A 24,941-nucleotide genomic window follows, 5' to 3' on the forward strand; every position below is an offset into this window, starting at 1 on the left:
GCTCGCTAAAAACAACTAACTAAAAAGTAGTAGGTTAGTCTATGTTTTAGATGGCCAATGACACGAGCTAAGTTAAAACTAAAACACTTAGAAAATAGTGTTTCTAATACTATCACTACTAATTTATTACATGTATATAACAAGTTTTGCAAATCCTAAAAACTGTTTTGTATTTACGTTTTTCCCCCTACTAGGACATGTGTAATAGGAACAGTGTGTGATGTCACTCAGCGTACTTTGAGTGTTTTCGGCCAGGCGCGCTCTCAGTGTGGGTGAATTGGTCAAGTCTGTTTGTCTAAGTGGATTACCGCACCCTTGCAAACTAGACGATTACTAATTCAGCACTGACTGCATAATTGGACGGAGAGGGGAACACCAACGCTTTTCAGGCTCGGTATAAAAGTGAAGAACACAGCAGGTGAAGAAAAACAGAGTGTGTATTAGATGACTGTGATGACTTCAAAAGACAACAATTGAGATGGCAACATATCTATCCGTACTGCTGCTGTTTGTGTGGGTCTCCACAAGCTCTTCAAATCCACGTAAGCCAACAGATCGATCGATCGATCTATCTATCTATCTATCTATCTATCTATCTATCTATCTATCTATCTATCTATCTATCTATCTATCTATCTATCTATCTATCTATCTATCTATCTATCTATCTATCTATCTATCTATCTATCTATCTATCTATCTATCTATGGCATATCTATCTATCTATCTATCTATCTATCTATCTATCTATCTATCTATCTATCTATCTATCTATCTATCTATCTATCTATCTATCTATCTATCTATCTATCTTTCATCACAGATCTATCTATCTATCTATCTATCTATCTATCTATCTATCTATCTATCTATCTATCTATCTATCTATCTATCTATCTATCTATCTATCTATCTATCTATCTATCTATCTATCTATCACACAGATTTAATTACTATCTGAAAACATTACTCTCTTGAGAATGCAGTGGTTTCAGTTGACTCTGTAAATAATTAACACCGCTGTTGTTTGTCTTTGTGTCTAAATGTAGTTATGTTTCTCAACATTTTGAATTCTCAGAGTGTTTTTCTTGTCAAATAAACAGGCAGTTGTGGGGGTCGTTGTGGAGAAGGCTATTACAGAGGAAGTTTCTGCCAGTGTGACTATGATTGTCTGGGCCTGAATGAGTGCTGTGCAGACTTTCAGGATTTGTGCACTTCAAGTACGGGTCATTGAAGCACTGGCTTGATCTATATTCTTTGTAACCGCCTATTAAATCATTTAAGTAATACTTGTATTTCTCATCACAGAGGACTCATGCAAAGGACGCTGCGGAGAGCCTTTTAATAGAGGCAATCCATGTCACTGTGATATCGACTGTGTCTCGTATAATCAGTGCTGCCCTGATTATGAGAGCATGTGCTTGATCGAAGGTAAAACTATTTGGAAGTAGTACTTATAGCAATTACAGCATGTTATAAATGCTGTATATGCATATACATGCTTCAAACGCGAGTGCAATATTTACTGCTAATTGTATATTTTGAAGGGCAACAGTTGTTACTAACTGTATATTCTAACAGGGCAAACAGAGGACATGCCAAATATAATATTTATTTGCAATATTGATGCACTTTTGTAATAATTTTGAATGATTAAATATGAACAGTCTTTATTGTTGTCAATGTGTCTGAAGAATTGAGGAATAGATATATTTAAAAAATTCTTACTCCTAATGTTGCAATGGTAATTTCTATACATACAGTTGAAGCCAGAATTATTAGCCCCCCTGAATTATTAGCCCCCATGTTTATTTTTGTTTTCCAATTTCTGTTTAACGGAAAAAAGATTTCTTCAACGCATTTCTAAACATAACAGTTTTAATAACTCATTTCTAATAACTGATTTATTTTACCTTTGCCATGATGACATTAAATAATGTTTGACTTGATATTTTTCAAGACACTTCTATACAGCTTAAAGTGGCTTCACTAGGTTAATTAGGTTAACTAGGCAGGTTAGGGTAGTTAGGCAAGTTATTGTATAACAATGGTTAATTCTGTAGACTATCAGAAAAAAAAATATAGCTTAAAATAGCTAATAACATTGACCTTAAAATGGTGTTCAAAAAATGAAAAACTGCTTTTATTCTAGACTAAATAAAACAAATAAGACTGTCTTCAGAAAAAAAAATATTATCAGACATACTGTGAAAATTTCCTTGCTCTGTTAAACATCATTTCGGAAATATTTGAAAAGGAAAAAAATTCAAAGGGGGGCTAATAATTCTGACTTCAACTGTATATATATTAAAAATGTGTAATAGCAGATGAATTCATCTGTTTGCATGCATCTAATCCTGAATAATCTGCTCTGATTTGAAGCTTATATCTCTGTGACTGTCACAGATTCTGCCTTAAAGCCAAGAAACACTGCCAGCGCAGCTCAAAGGATCGCTAACTTATGCCTAAACATAAAGAATAAAAAGTCTACAGGTATAATTACTGTAGCTTTGTCACACATAACCAAATCAAAGTGTGCTGATCTTTTGCTTCATGTACTGTAGCTTTAGATTTTTGCATCCACAAACAGTGCTTTTACTGTAAATCTGTGTTTCCTTTTGTCTGTGATAGAATCCTCCAATGAGGAGATGACCAATTTGGAAGGAACTGGAGGTGTGTCTTTCTTTCTTTCTTGGTCTTTTCAGTCCTATAATGATTTTTTTAAAACACAATACCTTTGACATTTCTCCTGATGAAAAATAAGCAGAATTAAAATGTTAAGATAAAAATCAAACAAACAATTAAATTACTTTGTGTAAACAAGTAACAAAAATTGTTTTGGTAAGATTAATCAGTTATGACATTCAAAATCAGAGACATTTATTTTCCAAACATTTTCTTAAGATTGTTGATTATTTGGCAAGCCTCCATTTTGTAGCCTGAGGCAAAATCACTGTAAAACCCTGTTAACATGACATTGTTTTCTTATGCTGAGGCAGATGAGTTTACAGTCCCTGAGTATGAAACTGAGCCCACACCTTCTGAGGGCCGTGGTGAGTAACAATAGACCTTACACTGTGTTTGTCTAATGTGTAAAACATCACACAGAGCAGGACTTTGCCAGTATGTTGCATATTACAAAACTAATTAAACATAAATTTTATGTAATCACACAGATGTCCCAGCAGAGATTTTGCCTGAAGGACCTTACACAGGTTCAGATATAGAGGAGAAACAGAAGGAAAACAGCACCTTTCACCCTGAAAATGAGACTTCATCTCCTGCCCCATCCACTCCAACCGCAGGTTCCAGTGCTTTCCTTTTTTTTTAGTTTGCAAACACTGCACAGAGTTTGACAAATCATTGTTGCAGATTTCCTCTGCATGCTGCAGTCCATTTTTATTGTAATAGTTTTGTTCTCTTCAGATGTGAGCAGCATATTCCCTGCTGATGAGAACCATATAGACTTTACCACTCAACAGCCGTCTGAAGAATTGACCGCTTCCAGCACATTACAGCCTCAAGAGAACTCAAGCATAGCATTAACAGAAGGTCCCACAAGCGTGACACCCGTAGATGATTCACCAGAAGAGGATCCAAAAAAACAAACAATAACAGTAGATCCAACAAGCCCAGTGCCAGCAGAAGATCCAACAAGCCCAGGGCTAGCAGAAGATCCAACAAGCCCAGGGCCAGCAGAAGATCCAATAAGCCCAGTGCCAGCAGAAGATCCAACAAGCCCAGGGCCAGCAGAAGATCCAATAAGCCCAGTGCCAGCAGAAGATCCAACAAGCCCAGTGCCAGCAGAAGATCCAATAAGCCCAGTGCCAGCAGAAGATCCAACAAGCCCAGTGCCAGCAGAAGATCCAACAAGCACAGTGGCACCAGAAGATCCAAACAACCAAACACCAGCAGAAAATCCAACAAGCCCAGCGGCAACAGCAGATCCAACAGACCAAAACCCTGCAGAAGATCCAAGAAATCCAGCACCAGCAGAAGATTCAAGAAAGCCAGCACCAACAGAAGATCCAACAAGCATGGCACCAACAGAAGGTTCAACAAGTGCAGCACCAACAGAAAATCTAACAACAGCACCAACAGAAGGAGCTACGCCTGTCCCAAGAAAGACACCTGCTCCAATGAAACCAACAAAAAAACCCACTCAACCCAGTAAAGAAAATATTGATAAATCAGAAGTAAAGGAATCTCCCAAGGATCCTGTAGTCATTTCTCCAATCAGAGTGACAGAAAAGCCTCTTAAACCTTCTTCAGACCTGAATGGCAGAACAGATATTTTAGATTATCAATCTGGTAAAATCTTTAATTTCACTGTTTCAATTTTGTTTCCACACTAATATCCTACGTGCTTCTCATACAATGTCTAAACGCCCAAGACGTTTTTGTTTTCTAGATGATTATGACAGTAACCTCTGCAGTGGGCGTCCAGTCAGTGGTCTGACAACTCTCAGAAATGGCACCATTGTGGTGTTCAGAGGTCAGTTCAAATGGCAGTTAATGCACTCTTCTACAGTGGCATAGTGTAATGTAAAAAAAAAAAAAAAAGATTGATTCCTTGGTTACTAAATGGACAGTTCCTGAATGTAGATAACACTGAACTGAATGTTAAGTGTGGAAGAATGTCACTTTTCCTTTCTGCTCTGTAGGACATTATTTTTGGACTCTGGACAAACAAAGGAATCCTGATCCTCCTCAGTTAATTACGCAGGTGTGGGGAATCCCGTCTCCCATCGACACTGTTTACACCCGCTGCAACTGCCAAGGCAAAACCTACTTCTTCAAGGTTCGTATGCAGTCAAGAGGACAAAACACTTCATTTCACACCAGTGTAGAATAATATAGCTCACTGTTGTGGCAGAAGGTGTCAAATGAAATGCTGGAAGAGAGCTGATGTATCTCCCCAGCAAACAATTTTGTTTAATGGACATCTAAAAAGCATCTAAACGTACACAGCCTGACTAAAACAAGGTTAAACTTGGACTGTCAGTAAAAATCTAATAGACAGCTAAAATAGTCCAAAACTAGACTAGTTGTCAAATAGACAGATTGGACACTTTTAATGTGTAGTCATTAAGTTCTGTTTATTTGACGACTAGTCTAATTTTGGCTTATTCTTAGACACCTATTAGATTTTCACTGACAGCTCTGTTTTAGCCAAGACAACTTTGTTTAGATGTCTATTAGACATCTATTAGACATCTTTTAAAAACAAAAAAATGCTTGCTGGGTTATATTCACAGGGAAAGAACTACTGGAGGTTTGAGAACGGTGCGATGGATCCTGGCTTTCCTAAACCCATCAGCGAGGGTTTTGGACAAATTGGTCATATCACAGCTGCTTTATCTATACCAGAGTATAGAAGCAGAAAAGAGTCTGTCATCTTCTTCAAAAGAGGTAAGTACTGTTGTTAAAATGTACTCAAACATGCTAAAAGCTATGGAATTTTATTACCACCAATGTAAAAAAAAAGGAATTGGTTACCTTTTATAATACTGGTAGAACTTTCACACTTTGCAAGTAAAATAAAAAAATCTGTAAAATGAAAACGGCAGTTTTCTTATTTTTATTCTGTGGTGAGAACAAAACAACAGGATTACATGATATAAACAAAATTTAGTGGTTAAAAAGTTAGACTTGTACGACTCAGAAACTTGAACTAGCAGTGTGAGATATCGAATTAACAACATTGTTCCACAATATTGGGATTATTTCTTTCAAAAAGAAAAATTTGGTTCTTAATTTCTAATTATCATGTTGTTCCAAGCCTTTGAGACCTTCATTAATCTTCAGAACACAATTTAAGATATTTTAGATTGAATCTGAGAGCTTCCTGGTCCTCCGTAGACAGCAATAGTTATGACTTGTTCAAAGTCCAGAAAAACACCAAAAACAGCCCATAGATGCATTCAGTTTACACTCAATACTTTGGTGCATTTATAGAACAAAAATAATGACTTGATTCAATAGTGTCTTCTCCTCAGTGTCAATATAGTATGCACATTTACTGGTGCAAAGATAAACTGATTTCACTTTTAACCGCAATTTAATTTGTCACGGGAAATTAATTGTGAAGGCTTCTTAACACCATGTTTCTGTATGAAACAAAACTGCTGCAACTTAAAGTAATGCCAACTGAGTGCTAGGTTGAAGTTCCGAGCTTGTACTGGACACCATTCACTGGATTAACTATGGCTGAAGCTGTCAACTCCAGTCACATATTGCATCTTTTGCACGCGCAAGTTCGTTATTTCCAATGGAGGCGCGTGGCTTGCATATATGGAGCGATGGACTTGTGCTTTCCATACGCACCTACTAGTTAAAAAAGAATGCCACAAGCGCCCTACACCGAGGAAAAAAAAAGCAAAATGAAAAATACCAAACAATTTTGTTAAATAGATCAAAGGTTTCAGCAGCCTTTGAATAGATTTCTTTACTGTAAAAGGAAAATGCTTAGCTATTATGTAACCTAGATTTACATTAGACAAATACTACTAATTCATTTATTGATTGATTTTTTAATTTTATTTGAATTTATTTAAAAAAATAATTTTTAATTTATTTATTAATTTATTTTTAATTCATTTATTTACAATTTTTTATTTATATATTTTCATTTATTTTAAATTTATTTACATGTGATTTATTTAATTTATTGAAATTGTATTTAATTATTATAAATATTTTAATTTATTTAAAACGAATACATTCTTTTTATTTAAATTTTATTTATTGACATTTATTTTCAGTGTGTAAAATTATTACTTATGTTTAAATGCCAAAACTTTTTTCACTTATTTTTAAGTCCAAAGAGAAATGGACTGTTTTTATTATTATTTTGTGTCATATTATTTGGTTACTCAGCAGCAATAATCAACACTTTAAAATACAAGTAGTTTTTATGTATTTTTTTTAAACTAGCAGTGTTTTGAAATTAATAAATGCATAATAATCGTGATAACCGTGATTATTCCTCAGATTATAATCGCACAACCAAAATCTATAATCGTTGCATCCCTAACCTTGTTGTGTCTTAAAGTATCAGTGCAGAGTCCTTGTAAATGTGCACCCTATACTGACACTGAGGAGAAGACACAGCCATTATGTTAGTTTTTTTTATTCTTGCAATATTTAAAATTCTTCATGTTTCAATTAAACCGCTGAAGACACATGGACTATTTTGATGTTTTTGGTACATTTTTTAACTTTGAACGAGACAAGATCAATGGGGAATCAGGGAGCTTTTAGATTGAAAATATCTCCACAAAAGGTTTCTGGTATTTGGAAAGAAAAGAGGGTAATTATTGGCAGAATTTTAATTTTTTGGAGACATTTTTTCATAATCTTTTTGGCAATATTGAATACCCAGATAAATTGCCCTCTTGTGAAGATTTTGAGAATTGCACACACAATCGGCTTCTGACGAGAGTAGAGACGATAATAAAGGACAACAATAACGACAAGCACAAGTAAATTTATAAACTGGAAAAAAAAAGCCTTGAAATGGCCAAAACCCCTTCAAAATCAGGCTTGTCGACCAGCCAAAAACAGACTAGGCTGTTTTTCAGCAGGGAGAACAGCCATTAATGCAAATAAATAAATAAATAGACATGTCAAACAATTTTCATTGAGTCACGTATAGAATAAATCCGTCAAGTGTTGTTCAATCAAGACAACTTCTCATGAAGTACACAAGTCAGACATGAATGAGTCCATGTTGGAAATAAAAGGGCTGAACTGGACACACTTTGGGTGCTTGTTTTGTTTTAGGCAAGTGTTGACTTTGTAATCCGTTTCTGCAGGTGGAATGGCTCAAAAGTACACCTACCAGGTCACTCCAAACTGTGGGAGAAGGCCAAAAATTCCAGTGATCACAGTGAGGATGAGAACAAGAAGACAAACAGGTGAAGAATCAACATGTTTCATTACATAAGACCATTACAGTCGAAACAGCAGTACAGTAGTGTTTGAGATAAATCACATTTGTATAAATGACAGGAAGTTAGGGGAAAGTTGTGTGTAGATCAGCATTTATACAAACAAGAAAAGTAAAAATTCTATGTATAGAATTTCCTGGAAGAGACATTTCACCGTGATAACCTCAGACAGGACATGTTGTTCCATGTGAGGCCTAACAGACAAGATAAGCATCAGACCTCGAAGCATTTTCATTCATTTTTGGGTGTTCTGTTCCCCCAGCTGCAGCACTGGGGCAAGTGATCAACATCTCACGAACCTGGAGAGGATTTCCAACCATGGTGACCTCATCTGTGTCTGTACCCTCCAGGGTCAAAGAGGGATACAAATACTATGTTTTCTCTCAAAGTGAGTGTTATATCATTTAGCAAAACTAGGGAGGAGCTTTAAAATAGTTAGAAAGGTTGCTCCTTGCCCTGCCACATTTCTAAACCACTGTTATTTTTTTATTATTATACAATTATAGCATTTATTAGTATTTTAAAAGTTGAGTTTTGTATTTTTATTAGTTTTAAAATATACATTACATGGTCACTTTAGAGGGTTTTCTTTAATATGGCTATGCTTTATGCTATTATGGGCCCCAATTTTCAATTTTGACCTGATGGCTATAAGTTGGCACTTATAAAGCACATATTAATGCCTTATTCTGCATGACCATATACTACACTTTATTCCTATCCCTTACCTACACCTAACCACTACAACTACCTTACTAGAAGCAGTACATCTGAGCAATAAATCAGAATTAATAACAAATGTTCCTCATACTTAAGTACTACCATTCACATTAGCTGACTGTATTGGTTCTCATGAACTAACAAATATAAATACAGTAATAATGCTAATTAGTTTCAATGAATAATGAACACATTAATAAACCATTTGTTGTAAACTAAAGAGATCATTTATGATGATAATTATCATCTTTCACTCTTCACTTGCTTCACAACCCTTCACTTGCTCAAAACCTATTTGGTGTTTTCCTTTTCTATTGAACACAAAAGATGATATTTTAAAGAATGCTGCTTGCTGGCTTTGGATATCCATGAGTACCAGTGAACAGCATTCTTCAAAATATCTTCTTTTGTGTTCAACAGAAGAAAGAAACTCAAAGATTTTAAACCACACGAGGGAGAGTAAATGATGATGTAGTTTAAATTTTTGTATGATCCCTTTTTTTGTTGCTAATCTTAAAGATATATATATATATATATATATATATATATATATATATATATATATATATATATATATATATATATATATATACGCATGCATGCACACACGGACAGTAAAATTCATTGCAATTTGCTAATCCATGTTAGCTAATTCATAAATTCCAACAAATCTTTGTGTTCTCAATTATGCTACATAGCTCTATATTTAAGCTTTCATAACATTATTCAACCTGGTGTCTAAAGCAACATTTCTAATTTGGTTTTACTACATCATATATCCATTTTAACAGAAGTAACATGTATTACCCATTTCTGTTCTTGTCCTTAACAGGAAACTATTACAGCATGAAAATGGAAAGAGATAAACCAGTGATCTTAAAACCTGTTACAGGTCCCAAGGAAAACCCAGCGACCAGCTTCTTCAAATGCAAAGACACTCAGAAAATCTGAGTCATCCATCTCCTTACCTCCTGCCATTCACAGTACATGTTCATGCACTCGTCTAATATGCAGTGGAAAACAACCGGTCACATCTTCACAGACAAAACAAAAATCTCTTTCTTCAAAACAATTTATTTTATGGATGTAGAATCATTAAAAATAACAACAATGGATTGCTCAGAGCATACAACTAACAAACGACAGCTATAATACACTGACTTGAAGTCCTGAAGCAGAATAAAGCACAGCTGTTCTTGTGGAGCCAATAGTTCAGGATGAAGACTAGAATGAAGACTGCTGGGATTTTGCTTCATCTGGCAAAGCGTCCTCTCACACCCATAACACTCAGTCCATCTATAGCAAGAAAGATGTTAAAATTATACTTTGTAAATGCAGCCCGCTTAAAAGCGAAAATGTATGAAGGAAGGAAGGAAATAAAAGTTTAAGAAACTAACAAATAAGAAACAAAAGTCTCACCCCTCTTCACAATGCTTCTAGAACCTCGACTACCAGTCCACTGTCTGCCAGAGCCGCTCCTGGCTTTAGGAGGCTGAGAGCTGCTTGTGTCTGAAAGAGAAAAGCGAGACACATAGTTAGTGAAACAGAAATAAGAGATTGCATGTGGTTTGTCTAATATTATTGTGTTTGTACCTGCTGAACTAGATGATGGTTCCTGGCTTGTTGAAGGCAGATTTGCATCATCTGAAGGCTGCGCTGCTTCTTCTGCCTCAGTCTGAGACACGGCCTCAAGTGAAGCTTCAGCACTGCACAAACATTTATCAAAGTTCCCATTAAATACTAATATATATGGATTCTTGTCATGGCAAAATCATAAGAGAAAATGTTGAAAAGTCTCAAAACTCAAAAATCTCACCTGTCTCCTGCATCCAGGAACATGTCGTCTCTCTCCTCCACTGCTGGAGCACTGAGGCCTGGGGTAGAGGTGCTCACCATCGGCACAGACTGAGAAGCATGTTCACTCGCTTCAGATACAGCAGCCTCTGAGAGAATTGTCACTGAATGAATACAAAAGCGGAATATCACAGTTAAAGGTGTCACAGAGTGTATTGATTCAAGTAGTTAAAATGTACTCTGATAGCTACATAGGAAATATGTGGCTTGAGTAAGTTAAACATTTCTCCAGTAGGGGTGTAACGGATCACGGTTGATCCATGATTCGTACGGATCACAACCCATGGTTCAGAACACACATGACCTGCGGAATAATATATATTTTTTTACTTGTAGATTAATCTTAAATTTGTAACAATCACAGAGAGATCACCTCTCATGTCATTCAAACCGCAAGTATGAAAGCATTAGGCTTTTCTGTAAAATATAATGATGATAGAAGAAGTTGTGGATATGGTGGATTTCTGAGAAGATGATGTTTATTAATTTGTGGGTAATTAAAGGTGTTTTCTGTCACTACTTGTTCAGCCTGCATTAATGTATCCAGTGTAAGCGGCACGATTAATCATTGAAAGATCGGGATCTCAACACCCACGCAACATAAATGATAAATTATGGTGATTTGCAAATGTTTATTAATCTTTCGAATCGCTGCATTCAAATCTAAAAATGCAAAAATAAATAAATAGATTCTGTTTTTAGTCAGTTTTTGAGTTAGTTATGCAGCCAGCAATTACATTATTTAACTAATAGGTGGCGACAACCAGCCATCAAAAATATGCCACTGAATTCTTCAAAGATGATCATCTAGCAATGAAAGATGAAAGTTTTAGGAGTAAAAAACAGAATCATTTAATGAAAATTAGACTAAGAATACACATGAATCATACTAATGACATTAGATTGGGCGACACAGTGGCACAGTGGTTAGCACTATCGCCTCACAGCAAGAAGGTTGCCGGTTTGAGCCTCGGCTGGGTCAGTAGCCGTTTCAGTTTGGAGTTTGCATGTTCTCCTCGTGTTTGTGTGAGTTTCCTCTGGGTGCTCCGGTTTACCCCACAAGTTTAAAGACATGCGCTGCTATAGGTGAATTGGGTAAGCTAAATTGCCCGTAGGTTATATGCGTAAATGAGTGTGTATGGATGTTTCCCAGTGATGGGTTGCAGCTGGAAGGGCATCCGCTGGAAAAGTTGGCGGTTCAGTCCGCTGTGGCGACCCCAGATTAATAAAGGGACTAAGCTGAAAAGAAAATAAATAAATGGCGCTAGATTTCTACATTTAGCGTTATCAGCAACAGTAGTAGTAACAGTGAATTTTTCACAGTAATAAATATTTTACAATTTATTTTTATTCAGCTGATTATTTCTTCATTTTATTTGTAATATTTCTTATATGTTTTTGTAACAAATAAAAAGCAAATTACATTCTTCTTCTCCCCTTTTTGGCTGATCCGAAAAATGGTACGATCCTTGACTTAAAAAAACAGAATGTGATCCGAACAGTGAGATTTGTGATCCGTTACACCACTATGCACCAGAAAGTTTTATATACTCATTTATAAACGGGAATTACCCCCCTATAATAAAAACCTCTGGTCTGAACAAATTTGAAATGTTTGAAATTATTACCACTACTTGTGTACTGATATGCGCACGCACACACACAATGATGCACAGACTTTATTTATCAGTTCTAAATAGATGGATGTAAAATATAGTCTATGCTCATCCTGCATGTTCAATATTATATATAAATGTAAATGAAAAGAGAAGCTATTAAAATATCTAATTATCATAAAATAATTAAATAAATAAACAGGTTATAATAGATCATAACAGAATTTTACAACTCTGCCTAAATGATGAACAACAAGAAAGTCTGACTAAAAAAAACTAAATAAGAAAACATGCGTTATTTACCAGGAGCGCTGATCTGCAGAGGGGTTGTGGGTACACTGCGTCCCCCTGACTCATCCTCATGAGATCCCAAAAAAACAGAGCTCTCATACATGCCTAAACCTGCACAGCACAAAAGACACCTTTAAAAAACTGAACAAACTAATGTTTGACATTATAATTGATAATCTCTAAATTTAAAATGATTGTGTTTGACCTTGTGAGGGCAGCTGACTGAGGTCTGAGTGAGAGGAGCTGGTCTGCGGGAGCTCATCTAAAAGCCCGAATCGAAAGCGTGGTACACCTGCCACCTGTGGAGAACTTCATTCGACAACAACAAATCAGTTTTGTGGTAATATGATTAAGTAATAATAACAAAACACAACAGCAAACATGACATGATGAGTAGTAGCTGGTCATGACAATTGACACTGATATACAGTTTGTAGATTGGTGATTTCCAATATTACCATACATGTTCTCAAACTATTAGAATTACCATGTTTTACCCATAACCTGCAGAAGATAAAAATAATACATAAACAACATGCAAATTAAAAGTCATCAGCCTTTCAAGTTTTTCACCATTGGGTTGCGAGCCCTGGGGTTATTACCCTAGATTATTGACACAGCAATAGTGTTAGTTGCATCAGATTGATTTTACGGCACAATGTTAAACTTTGACATCTTTACGGCACTAAAATACATTGAAAATAAAGACCACGACGGAAAGAAGATGATCTTAAAGTGGCGGTCTCCGAAATTAAACCAAACATAGTCTTTAGCTGTAAACAGTGAGAACAGCATATTCATTGAATGAGGTTAATATTAAATTAAAGAAATAATGACTATAAAATATTACAGAGTTGGGCAGTAGCATATCTACAAGTATTGACGCTACTAGCTTAACTACATTTCTTAAGGCTGATTTATACTTCTGTGTCAAGCGCATGCGTATGCTACGGCGCAGTGTATGCATAGCCCTCGCCATCGGCGTGGCTGACGTGCACCTCACAAAAAACTGTAACTATACGACGTAATAACGCATAGCGCAAGCTCTGTGATTGGTCTGCTTGGAAGCCCTTAAGTCCGTTGGAGCAACTGTTTACAAGTGTTGACTGTTTACAAGGAACTCTGGATGGAAACTGTTGCTTTGTGTTTACCTTATGGTTAAAGTTGTTGCACGTTCAACCGGTTCCTGCCTCAAAATGAGCGAGTTTGGACCACTTGTACATTAAGGAAGCATTTATAAAAAACAAAGGTGAAGAAACTCAACACAGAGGAACATAAACACCTGCTGCTAGCTAGCGTTTTGGAAGTGTTATTGCAGAGCAACAGAAACAGCGCGCATAAGTATAAATGCACAGCTACACGTGTTACATGTACCATGGGTCACGCGGATCACTTGTAACAGAAGTATAAACCAGGCTTCAATTAGTGTGTTTCTAAATGAAATAACTTTTCAGTAGCAAGGCTATTTTTGTGTGTGTGTCAAGTAGCACAGTAGCGTACACACAAGCTACATTTACCAATTGCGTATCATTATGTGACGGCACCGACATTTAAGGAGCTGCGAGTCCGGTGTCTAGCCAATTAAAGAAAAACCCATTTGATGGTGAGACTGACGATTTCTTCTTGTTTTTGGGTGGTCGATTTTGGTGCATTACTGCCACATCGCGCTCTGGTCAGTGATGTCGCCAACCAATTAGGCTAACACAAGAAATTTGCTTGAAGGAAAGATGACTGAGGGAGAGGAGGTCTATAAATATAGTTTACTGTATTAAAGGCAGAAGTATACTATGGTAATTACGATTAGATCATGATCGTTACCAATGATACTACATAATGTAGTGTAATTCATTAACAAAGATGTGTAAATATACAATATAACACTTATTCCTAAATATTTCCCTTGATAAATTACTATAGTATTTCAAATGTGTAACTATAAACTTTGTTTCTGTTTAGTACAGCATATTATTACAGCAAATGATTTAACAATTGTGCCACATATGTTTCATTGACAGTTTTATTAATCACTAAGATATGATTGACTTGGATTTAAGTTGCTTCGATATAAAAATGAAAATTAAAAAAATAGCTTCGATTATTTTTGTGTCGCCAATAAGCTCATTTATAGACTTCCTACTGATGTGTGTTCTGTTGTTTAATATTTGTATGCTTAATAACCACCTTTGAGGATAGTGGGGATCGAGAGTTACTGGAATTGATTTTTTGCGGGTCACAAGCTAAAAAGTTTGGGAACCCCTAAAACAGACCATAGTAGGCAATATGATATGGCTCTCGTATGCGCTATTATTAATATTAAGCAGTGAGGGGGCCTACGCAGTTTGCAATATGTCATGAACATTACACATACTGTATGGCTTCTGCAAATCCATCAGAGCGAAGAGGAAGTGTAGGAGTGCTGGGAACCATCCTGTCATCATCCTCAAAGAAAGGCTGCTGTTGGGGAAAAGAAAGGGAAAAAAGATAAGTCAATAGCAATAGAAACACACAAAGACAAGCAAACTAAGCATCGAAAAAGCCACTCACTGCACTACTGGCCATTCCAGAAGCAAGCTGAAGGCCTCGTCCCACTGACTGCCGGCGAGCTGGAAGACGCTGCAGACACATGCAGTTTTTTTAATGCACACTCCAGGCACTGCCTGAGAACAATTCAAGCTATGAAAAAAAGTTAACAGTATCTGTGAGACCCTTGCACATACCTGTACTTGAGCAGGAGGCCCGAGTTCCTGAGCAGGAGCAGCCAAAATGTTTAGCCGAGGTGGCAGAGGATGCTGAGGCCTTCTGGGGGATTGTGGAGGTCGAGGGGCGGAGCTGGTGACGGGGACTTCAAACATTTCCAATGTGTTCGATTCAACTGAGACGGATGGGAAAAGAAATAAGACATTTAGATTCTGAAAGCTTCAAAATCATTGATGGTATCTGAATGGAAAAGATACAGTACCAACAAGATGCTAAACAACGTTCTGGCAGACATGTTTATTTAGGACATGGTCACTTACAGCTCTGGGAATCTGCCATGCGCTGAGTGGAGTCTGTCGCTCCAAGACTTTCTTCTGTCTCAGTGCCCGGATCAGTGGGATCAGGGCCCTGGGAAAAATTAAAGGTAGTAGAAAGGAGGGGAAAAGTAGAATTAGAGGAAAGTGCATATGTGGTTCATTTTCTCAAGCTGAGAATGTTAGTCCAAGTCATACGCTTTTGAATGAGTGTGTTATTATCAGAGATGTGGAAATGTTGCGCAGTCAAACTGAGGCTATTTTGTCAGCGATTCACAAAAACATTGCATAATGGCAAACTGCAGTTAGCTCATTAAATCAACATGACTGTTTACAAAGACGTCTCTGATGTTTAGTCCAAATGTAGGCGTTTATTTGGCACTAAAACAATGAGTGTGTGTGTGTGTGCTTGTATATGTACTGGGAAAACTAAATTCCAGTCTAAATTCCACAATGAATTCACAGTTAGCCCATTTAAATTTGAAGTGGGAATAACCCCTAGTAACATTTCTGGGTTTTTCAATACGTGCAAAGCAAATGGTTTAAACTGAAAACTTAATAATAATAATACAATTACCGTTTATAAAACTGTAAGAAACTGTAAAACTGTAAGAATTTCATACATTTGTATGCATCACACATAAAAATAGAAAAAAACTAGCCTTACAGCAGTTACTTTCAGGTCCCGTTTACAAACAGGTTTTAGCTTTTTTAGAAAAAACAACAACAAAAAAAATGATCCACATCCACAATGGCGTTTCATCTAGCGTTGCAGAAAAGCTCTCAGACCACACTATACCGCTGAAAACGCACATCACATGACCATACATGCCCTCAAACCTCTGAGCTCTAGGCAGTCAGCAGAAGTGGAGCACACCTGCCTGGCTGAGAGCAACCAAAGATCAGCCAGTCCATCCCAAATCTGCCGATGGATCTCTTCTCTCTAGTTGTTAAACATGATCTATAATTTAAATTGTGTAGACCGATATCTAACGACTCTGTCTTTTGAATTTATTGGTCTACTTCTCAAGTAATGTGTTTTGGCTGGTGAAAAGATTAATATACGTATTAATCTAACCACACACTAGAGCTGCACAATTAATCTAAAAAAGATTGCGATCTCGATTCGACCACTCACACAGGACATCGCACTGTTCTTTTGCTCTTAGATCTTACAGCTGCTTTTACTACAGAAGACCATAAGATATAATTTTTTTATTTAGAACACTGTATTGGTATTAAGGGTATTGCCTTGGAATGGTTTCGGTCATATATCATATTTTGTGAAACCTAATGTAAAAAACCTGGGTGTTATTACGGATAGTGACTTCAAACTGGATAAACAGATTAATTTGGTAATCAAAGCTAGTTTTTTTCCAGTTGAGGCAATTATCCAAATTAAAGTCTTTTGAACCTTTTACTCTTTGGCTTTTCATACCATATGACAGTCATATGTCTGTTGTATTTGTCCTATGTTTTAGATTGTGTATATGTGTACAGCACTTTGGTAAGCACTTGTTTTTAAAAAGTGCTTTATAAATATACTTTGACTTGACTAGTTTATATTTATTTTCATATTTGTAAAATAGTTTTCAGAAAGTATCTTGAAAATTTTATAATTTTGGCATCTGTTTTCACAAGACTTAAGATTTAGCATCCACAACATCTTACCCCTGCAGTTAAGATATTGTTTTTAGACACGACACTTAAAATTCATTTTGAATTACGGTAAAAGCCATTGTAAGAGAGGCGAAGCTAAGATTGCTTTCGATTTTTGAAGTCATTGCTTTTTTTTACCCATTTTATTTTTTGAAGCTTACCCATCAAATACAGTTTTAAGTAGAAGTCAAGTCTATCTCACATAGATAAATGTTAAACACATTTTCATGACTTTTCCAAAACATTTTGGGATTGTTTGTTTATCCAAAACTTTTCCAGGCCTGGAAAATGCCTTTTCGAAATTTCATGACTTTTCCAGGACCGTATGAACCCTGCATTGAAAATCTTTGTGCGCATATATCCTGACATTAAAGCACATACTGCTAAAACCACACAGTGAGCCAAAGATTTCATATTTTTCAATAAATTAAAGGAGGCAGTTATTCGGCTCCGTTTTGTTATAAATTTGCAAACAGTAAAAATATAAATATGTACATATAAATATGTACATGATGCCTTAACATTTTTGCTGTTTGTTACGTTTAAGTTGTTAATATAAAAATTTAAAAAAGACTGCTTTGTCATGTTTTTATTTTATTGCTAATTTAGTGAAACGTAGCCAGAGTAAATGTCTTTACAATGTACACTATCTTTCCATTTGAAGGTTTAAAAAATGTGTCCTCACATGCTTGGAAGTTTGTTATAAACTTGCGTAGTCTAAACTTACAAGGAACAGATGCAACTTATGTACTTAATGATGAGAAAAGGCCCCAATCAGATGGGGCGAATGTTTGCAGCTACACCTTCATTTTCAGATGTGTCTGTTTTCCCCCCCTCCACACTAGGAACAGGTATCGTTATCTGTATTTTAATGGTTCTCTTATTGGTACTTTTTGAAGCGTTTCTTTCTTTTTTTTTTATGTTTGGCAGAAGGCAGGATATTTCTTGGTTTATTGTGCTCCCTGCAGTTAAAAATGCTCTCTTTAAGTTGCAAAATGCAATTAAATGAGATAATGTTTATAATTTTTCTTTATAACATTCACATAAATGAGTTAACAATGGTTTGGACGTTAACTGGTGTTTTTAATACAGTTTGAGCATCTTGTAATGTAAAAATAAGCTTTCTTAATTAAGCATAATTTTTTTATTAGGCTATTCATAAGCTATATTTGTAAATACAGCTGATATAAAAGAATTTTAATGTATAAGAATTATTTAGGCTGCTATATAGAAAATAAAATATAGAAAATAAAAATATTGTTTTCATTAACTTTTAATATTTTACAAATTTAGGAGATTGACTGCAAGCGTAACGATGTGGATGATTTAACTTTACCGTTAGTAGCTAGGCAGTCAAAAAACCTTATTTGTCTTTCTGCAGTTAATGCACTTTTGAAAGATACTTTCAATTAGCCAGGTTGCTTGCCTTTCCGCTTATACAAGAAAACAACTTGATCCGTTTGTTGCAATGAACATAGTCGCTTACCACTCAGGAAATACAACCCGTTTGGTTCACTCCGAATGCTTACAAGCTGTGTGTGCACAAATTTGTGTCGCAAGCTATGTGTGTGCGCTTAGCGTGAGTCTCAGCTGAGTGCGTGCTCACAGTCGAGAACAGTGAAGGCTTTTATACTTGACGCACTCTCAGGAAACATGAGCATTTCCCATGTGAGATTGCGAACTGTGCAGATGAATATGGCAAATTAGAAAAGGTTTGTCAGTTAAATTATGCAACTGTAAGTAAAGTTCATTTAGTAATAATTCTCTCAACGTCAGAGCTTGTCGATACTTTGGTCTTTTATAATTTAGCATTGATACCGATAAAGTACCGAGTTCCGGTACCCATCCCTAATCCACACAGTCACAGAGCAGCAGCATTTTAAAACCAAAACAACATCTTCAGCATTTCCAAAACACTGTTTCCAGGGCTCAAAAACTCCAGGGTAGTTTGGACGAAAGGCGTAACCGTAGCAAAACTTATTTATTTTTAAACTAAAATGTATTAGTGTAAACGAGACCTCAGTTTTATAATTTTAAACCTCCACTTCTAAATTCTGACTAGTGCAGATCTTTACCTCTGTGTCATCTCCTTCGTAGGCCTCATTGTCGTCTCTACTCTCCTCATTGCTTTCATCTCCCTCTTCCCCAATCCCTCCATCCTCTTCATCATCATCATCATCTTCTTCCTCCTCTTCCTCATCCTCCTCCTCATAATCCTAAAGCAGGGATAAGTGGTTTATATAACAGGATTGAATATCACTGAATTTGACCTGCAGTGCGAGGACACACCTGCTCTTCTTCCTCTTCCTCCTCCTCCTCCTCAGACTCCTCTTCCTGTTCTCCTTCGCTCTCGGTGTCACTAACAATGACTATGACGTGGTGATCGGGCTCCTCTGGGCTTCGATGGGTCTCAGATGGATGGGGCAGCATTCGATCTCCAGGGACAGACTGAGATGGTCCTGGTTCCTCATCCATTTCTTCCAGAGTAGAGTAGTTCTCCAGCTCCTTCAAACAGACATGAGAAGAAAAAAAACATTTAAGTCAGTTACACACTTCTGACCTGTTCACCGGAACTGATCTTGGATTAAAGCACTTTTTTTTTTTGCTTCCATTTGAGACTGTGAGTTTCCCACAATTCAGAATAAATAACTAAAAAGCTTTTTATTAATTGATTCAACGACTCACTTGTCAATACTCATTTCATTACTGGATGATTCAGCTTTTTTGAACTACCTCTTGATTAAAGACTTCACTTAAGTAGTAAATTAATCTTAATGATAATAAATGCTTCTAAAACTTGCTCATATAGAGATGATTCACTCATATATACAGCTAGGTCCATAAATATTGGGACATCTGCACAATTCACAAAAAAGTTTTGGCTCTATACACCAACATGATGGACTTGAAATGAAACACACAACATCTTTAACTGCAGACTGTCTGCTTTTATTCGAGGGTATTTACATCCAAATCAGACGAACTGTGTCGGAATTACAACAGTTTGCATATGTGCCTCCCACTTGTTAAGGGACCAAAAGAAATGGGACAGAAGTTGTCTCTTGATGGTCGACTCTGACACACCTACCTCCGGGAGAGTGCTCTTGATCTGTCCAATTGTTGTGAAGGGTTTTCTTCATCAGGGAAAGAATTCTTTGGTCTTTCACCACAGTTATTTCCGAGGGCTTCCGGGTCTTTTGGTGTTGCTGAGCTCACTGGTGCTTGCTTTCTTTTTAAGAATGTTCCAAACAATTGTTTTGACTACGCTTAATGTTTTTGCCATCTCTCTGATGGGTTTGTTTTTTCTTTTCAGCCTAATGATGGCTTGCTTGCTTAACAGCTCTTTGGAACTCGAGAGTTGACAGCAACGGATTCCACATGCAAACAGCACACTTGAAATGAACCTTAGACATTTTTTCTGCTCATTTTAATTTGGATAATGAGAGAATAACACACACCTGGCAATGGAACAGCTGAGAAGCCAATTGCACATATGCAAACTGTTGTAATTCCTACACCGTTCACCTGACTTGGATGTATATGTCCTCAAATTAAAGCTGACAGTCTGCAGATGAACCACATCTAGTTTTTTTTTTTTCAATTGAAATCCACAGAGTTGGTGTTTAGAGCCAAAAAAATTGGAATTGTGTCTATGTTCCAATGTTTATGGACCTGACTTTACTTCCCATCTTTTATTACTGGATGAACCAGCATTTTAAAAATAATTGTATGAATGAATGATTCAAGAATCAATTCATAAAAATTTTTATTTTCTAGATGAATTACAGATTTGTTGAAAGATTCAATGACTCACTCAAAGAGATAATTCACTCATATACAGCATACCTATATGATTAGTTATTGGACAAACCAGCATTTTGGAACGATTCATCTGAATGAATGAATGAATGAATGAATGAACGGCTTGCTAATAATGAGTTTACTCTCTCCATTTCTGTATGAATCAGCATATTTTACTGATTCATTGACCCGCTTTAAAAAATTCACTTGTTTCATTAGTGTATAATGATAAAAAAATCTATTCATATTTAAAACACATTCATCATGACTTTGTTTTATTTTCTAGTTGAATGATTTAATGACTTTTTCAAAGAGATAATTTACTCGTATAAATACTTCCCATGCTTAATTACTGGATGAATCAGCATTTTAAAATAATCCTCTGAATGATTTGACTTAATGGCTCACTAATAAAGAGCTTACTCTATCCATCTCTGTATAAAGTTCACGTTTTACTTCTGTATAATGATTAAACATTCATTTATATTTATAAAAACCATTCAATAATGACTTATAGATTAATTAAATGATTCACTCATATATTCTTCAATTGCTTAATTGCTGAATGAATCAGCATTCTCTAACTAATCATCTGAAAGAACGCTTTAATGGCTCGCTAAAAGATTTTTTACTCTACCAAGTCCTGTATAAATCAGCATTTTTGAACTGAAAGATGAGCACAGCTGTAATACAAACAGGAAGATCATAAGCACACATCATTCTGAAAATACCTGTCCAGCATCAGGAGCCTCCTGGATCTCACCCGGTACAACGCTTTCAGCCTCAGTGCTGTCCTCAGCCAACATCTCTTCCTACAATGTGAAATTTGTTATTTTAAATTGCACAGACTTTTAATCTTTATGTAAAATTAAGCAAATGACACCAAAAAGACTAGAACAGAACAAGCTTTAGTAATGAGACTCACCTCCAACCCCACTCTATGGATTCGGAGCCTTTTGCAAGTGGGAGAGTCATTGGGCTCATCTTGGGACTGTGTGTCAGCAGACATGCTCTCTTGTTCCTCTTCACGGGGGCGCTTGCTTAAGGCACTACCAGGAGATGCAGAAACTACAGGAAAGAGACGTAAGAGACCACCCATAAACTGACATGCATGATAAGTGTTCAGCTAATGTAACTGTTTGCAAGTCAGCATTACCTGCACTGGCACTGCTTGTGCTAGGGGTGGCGCTCCAGAGCCCTGTGGATGTAGAAAGAGGCCTATCTAACTGTGAGGTTGGCAGCATTAGAGCAGCTGGGGGCTCCTGATTGGAGGGTTCAGCAGGGGGTTGGGTTTGTTGTTGGGTGGGCTGGATGAATGCAGTAGCTTGGTTCTGCTGTTGAACGTTCAGCAGAGGCTGAGCCAGGGTGGTCTGAACATTAGGGCTCGTGGACCTTACTGAACCACTGGCACTGCCATACACAGTCACATGCTCCAATGGGGACTCTGAGGACTGCATGGCTGCAAGTTTAGGAAAAAAAATTTAAAGTTAAAAGATAACTTGAAGGGTTTTAATTTTTTTTTTTGTAAGCACACAAAAAATGAAAAACTTGAAATAAATTTATGAATTGTTTGCCATTTTTGGTTCTTAATTTAATCAGTTGGATTACTTTACTTACAAACTATCATTAATCATGTTTTATATTTTCAGTTTTAGCTATTTTATACAGAACAAAATAGAAAAGTAGTTGTCAACAAAACCTTTTTTTCCCAGTTTATTAAAAATATATATATTTAATTATTTAAATGTTTTTTTATTTAGTATATTTTATGGTTTAGTTAAAAACAACAACCCTGGTCCAAACCATCAAATAAATGAGTACAACAAAAAAACCTCACTTACGCTCTTGGCTTTCCACCTGTGTGGTGGGCATGACTGTGGCAGTGGGTGTAGGAGTGGGCACCGGGGCAGGAGTGATCATGGGTTTGATGCTGGCTCTTGGAGTGGATTTGTTTCCAGGAATGACTTGAGGCTTGCTGGGGGTTGCTGCCAGAGGTGTGGGCTTTATGTTGGCTGTTGGGGGCTCAGAAGTGCTAGCACTAAAAAAAAAAAAAAAAGCAACAATGTGGAGAAGCTTGATTTTTTAAAATACAGTGCTTAGCATATATGAGTACACCCCCCATAAATCTCTCATTTAAATTATTTTTTTCTATAGGATGCTGTACAATATTATATGTGCGCATATACATTAGTTTAGTCAGTACTGAAGCCAAATCTGGAGCTAATCTAACATAAAAACAAACAATAATGGTTCAAACATTAGTAGCCAAAATGTATGCTATAGAAAAATATTAAATAAAATCTTCATAAATTGCAAAAATCAAGATAAACAAAAAAATATCTACAATTTAGTTTAAATGTTGTAGTTTGCATGCAATACTTTGCATGAATTTAAATGTATCATCTTTCTATTTCTAAAGAGGTTTTGTGACTAAAATATTATTTTAATAAATATATCTGTTTAATAAAACTGTTTTCAAATGCACCAATATATATATCCCATATGCACTTAGAAATGGATACAAATATTAATTTTCAAAATGAGGTGTACACAATTATGCTGAGCACTATAACTAAGGGTGCTTTCACACCTGTGAATCGATTCAGTTGTTCCGAAACAGAGATTAAAATTGTTACATTGTTGCTCTTTGCTCTTGGAGCGGTTCGCTTTCACATTGCAAAGTTTCTAATCGGACCAAAAGAGCTAAAACAAGTCACGTGCGAGTAAACTCTCCTCACATTGGTCAGAGTGTCAGGGTTTATTTTGTAGCGTCCCGCTCAGCTGTCAGGAGAGGTGGTGGTTTGGTGGTGATTGACAGGGTGCGCGCGTGTGACGTGTCTGAGGAGAGATGCGGTGGGGAGGGGTGAGAAGGGTGCGCGACGATGCCTATTTGAGGACTGGGAGAGAGACGCGAGATTACCGGGAGATCATCACTCGTTTGCGGGCATCCGGAGACTCGCGAAACTTCCCGCCCTACTCATAATTCTCTCTTCATATAGCCGTAAGCCTATTACATATCCATAAAACACTGTGATATAAGCGCGCTCGGATCGGATCGCTTTCTCACTGCAATCGAACCGCTCCAGGGTTCGTTTCAATCGAGCCGAGACCACCTCACTCAAGCGATCTCGGAGCGATTACTTTGGCGCGGAACAGAGCGCGATTGCCCTGTTCACATATGCCAATCGAACCGCGCTAACTGGGCAAACGAGATACGTTCCGAAACAAAAGTGTAGGTGTGAAAGCACCCTAAGTTAAACATGCAGGTGAATGAGCAACATCTACAGTATGTTAACATTCCATACCTTCCTCTTTCTGCCGCTGGGGTTGTCTTCAGAGAAATCTGTCGCTGTTCTGTTGTCCTTTGTGGTTCCTGGGTCTTTAAACATGGAAAAAAACAGCATTTTGAAGCATTTGAAAGTAAAAGAACATTAGGTATCTAAAGATGGTTAATAGCTTGAAGTCAAAGAGAAATACCCTATAAAATTATATTATATATACATATACATCCACATTTATGTGCATTAATATTAATTTCTTACCAGATTAAGCTTAATATTTAGTGACGGAAAGTAGTGTATAAGGATCAGAAGCATCTAAAAGATTTTACTGGCCCCATTTTTTTTTTCTTATGAGGGCTGATCCAAATATTTGTGGCTTGAAACTAATGGTAAGGTGTTTATCACAGTTGTATAGACGTTTTACACTCCAGATCACCTGACTGAAAACTACGAATAGGCTTGCATTTATAGGATTGTGTGGCATTACCTTGCTGGAGCCCTGCTCTTGTGGTTCATCCCTCTGTTCTCCATGTCTCTCCTGCTGTTCGCGAAGGTCTCGTAGCTCCCTTTCCTGTCTGCTCAGACGCCCCTCATACTGAGACTTCAGCGCACTCACACGCACTTCCAACTCCTCTTTTTGTTGCTTCAGCTCCTCGTTCTCCTTCTGAAACTGTCCTTTTATACCTGGATGTAGAAAAATAATAAAGAAAAGAAAAAGACTAAAAGCACATACTATTCTCAAAAAGAGTCAGTTCT

At 36.6% G+C, this 24,941-nt stretch overlaps 2 protein-coding genes across 5 annotated transcripts in view; one reads left to right on the top strand and one right to left on the bottom strand.

The window, feature by feature from the left end:
- Positions 1-239: 239 nt before the first annotated feature.
- Positions 240-11,043, top strand: prg4b (proteoglycan 4b). Of its 3 annotated transcripts, XM_073932476.1 has the most exons (15): positions 266-401; positions 433-542; positions 1,104-1,220; positions 1,309-1,431; positions 2,383-2,493; positions 2,632-2,673; positions 3,000-3,053; positions 3,177-3,305; positions 3,427-4,311; positions 4,412-4,495; positions 4,665-4,801; positions 5,259-5,412; positions 7,818-7,919; positions 8,215-8,340; positions 9,505-11,043. In XM_073932476.1, exons 2-15 carry the CDS (start codon positions 479-481, stop codon positions 9,621-9,623), a joined length of 2,247 nt encoding a protein of 748 aa, XP_073788577.1. In that variant the 5' UTR covers positions 266-401; positions 433-478; the 3' UTR covers positions 9,624-11,043. The 3 variants fall into 3 exon arrangements, with proteins under 3 accessions (NP_001315259.1, XP_073788577.1, XP_073788578.1); XM_073932477.1 differs by having other exon boundaries at positions 266-542; positions 2,407-2,493; NM_001328330.1 differs by lacking the exon at positions 2,383-2,493 and having other exon boundaries at positions 240-542; positions 9,505-10,080.
- Positions 9,727-24,941, bottom strand: part of tprb (translocated promoter region b, nuclear basket protein) — a 30,659-nt gene continuing 15,444 nt past the window's right edge. Inside the window, exons 33-50 of one of the 2 annotated variants that reach the window (NM_001030123.1) lie at positions 24,673-24,869; positions 24,210-24,283; positions 22,746-22,942; positions 22,061-22,363; positions 21,830-21,972; positions 21,636-21,716; positions 19,393-19,608; positions 19,179-19,319; positions 15,451-15,538; positions 15,151-15,305; positions 14,978-15,046; positions 14,802-14,887; positions 12,639-12,742; positions 12,446-12,544; positions 10,489-10,630; positions 10,266-10,378; positions 10,092-10,181; positions 9,727-9,968 (exon numbers count right to left, since the gene is read on the bottom strand). In NM_001030123.1, the coding sequence (NP_001025294.1) occupies positions 9,925-9,968; positions 10,092-10,181; positions 10,266-10,378; positions 10,489-10,630; positions 12,446-12,544; positions 12,639-12,742; positions 14,802-14,887; positions 14,978-15,046; positions 15,151-15,305; positions 15,451-15,538; positions 19,179-19,319; positions 19,393-19,608; positions 21,636-21,716; positions 21,830-21,972; positions 22,061-22,363; positions 22,746-22,942; positions 24,210-24,283; positions 24,673-24,869 (2,342 nt within the window). In that variant the 3' untranslated portion in view covers positions 9,727-9,924. The remainder of the gene's footprint in view (positions 9,969-10,091; positions 10,182-10,265; positions 10,379-10,488; positions 10,631-12,445; positions 12,545-12,638; positions 12,743-14,801; positions 14,888-14,977; positions 15,047-15,150; positions 15,306-15,450; positions 15,539-19,178; positions 19,320-19,392; positions 19,609-21,635; positions 21,717-21,829; positions 21,973-22,060; positions 22,364-22,745; positions 22,943-24,209; positions 24,284-24,672; positions 24,870-24,941) is intronic. The other variant, XM_009294751.5, reaches the window with a different exon arrangement.

This window comes from Danio rerio, chromosome 20, assembly GCF_049306965.1.
Source record: "Danio rerio strain Tuebingen ecotype United States chromosome 20, GRCz12tu, whole genome shotgun sequence".
Classification (NCBI taxonomy): Eukaryota; Metazoa; Chordata; class Actinopteri; order Cypriniformes; family Danionidae; genus Danio; species Danio rerio.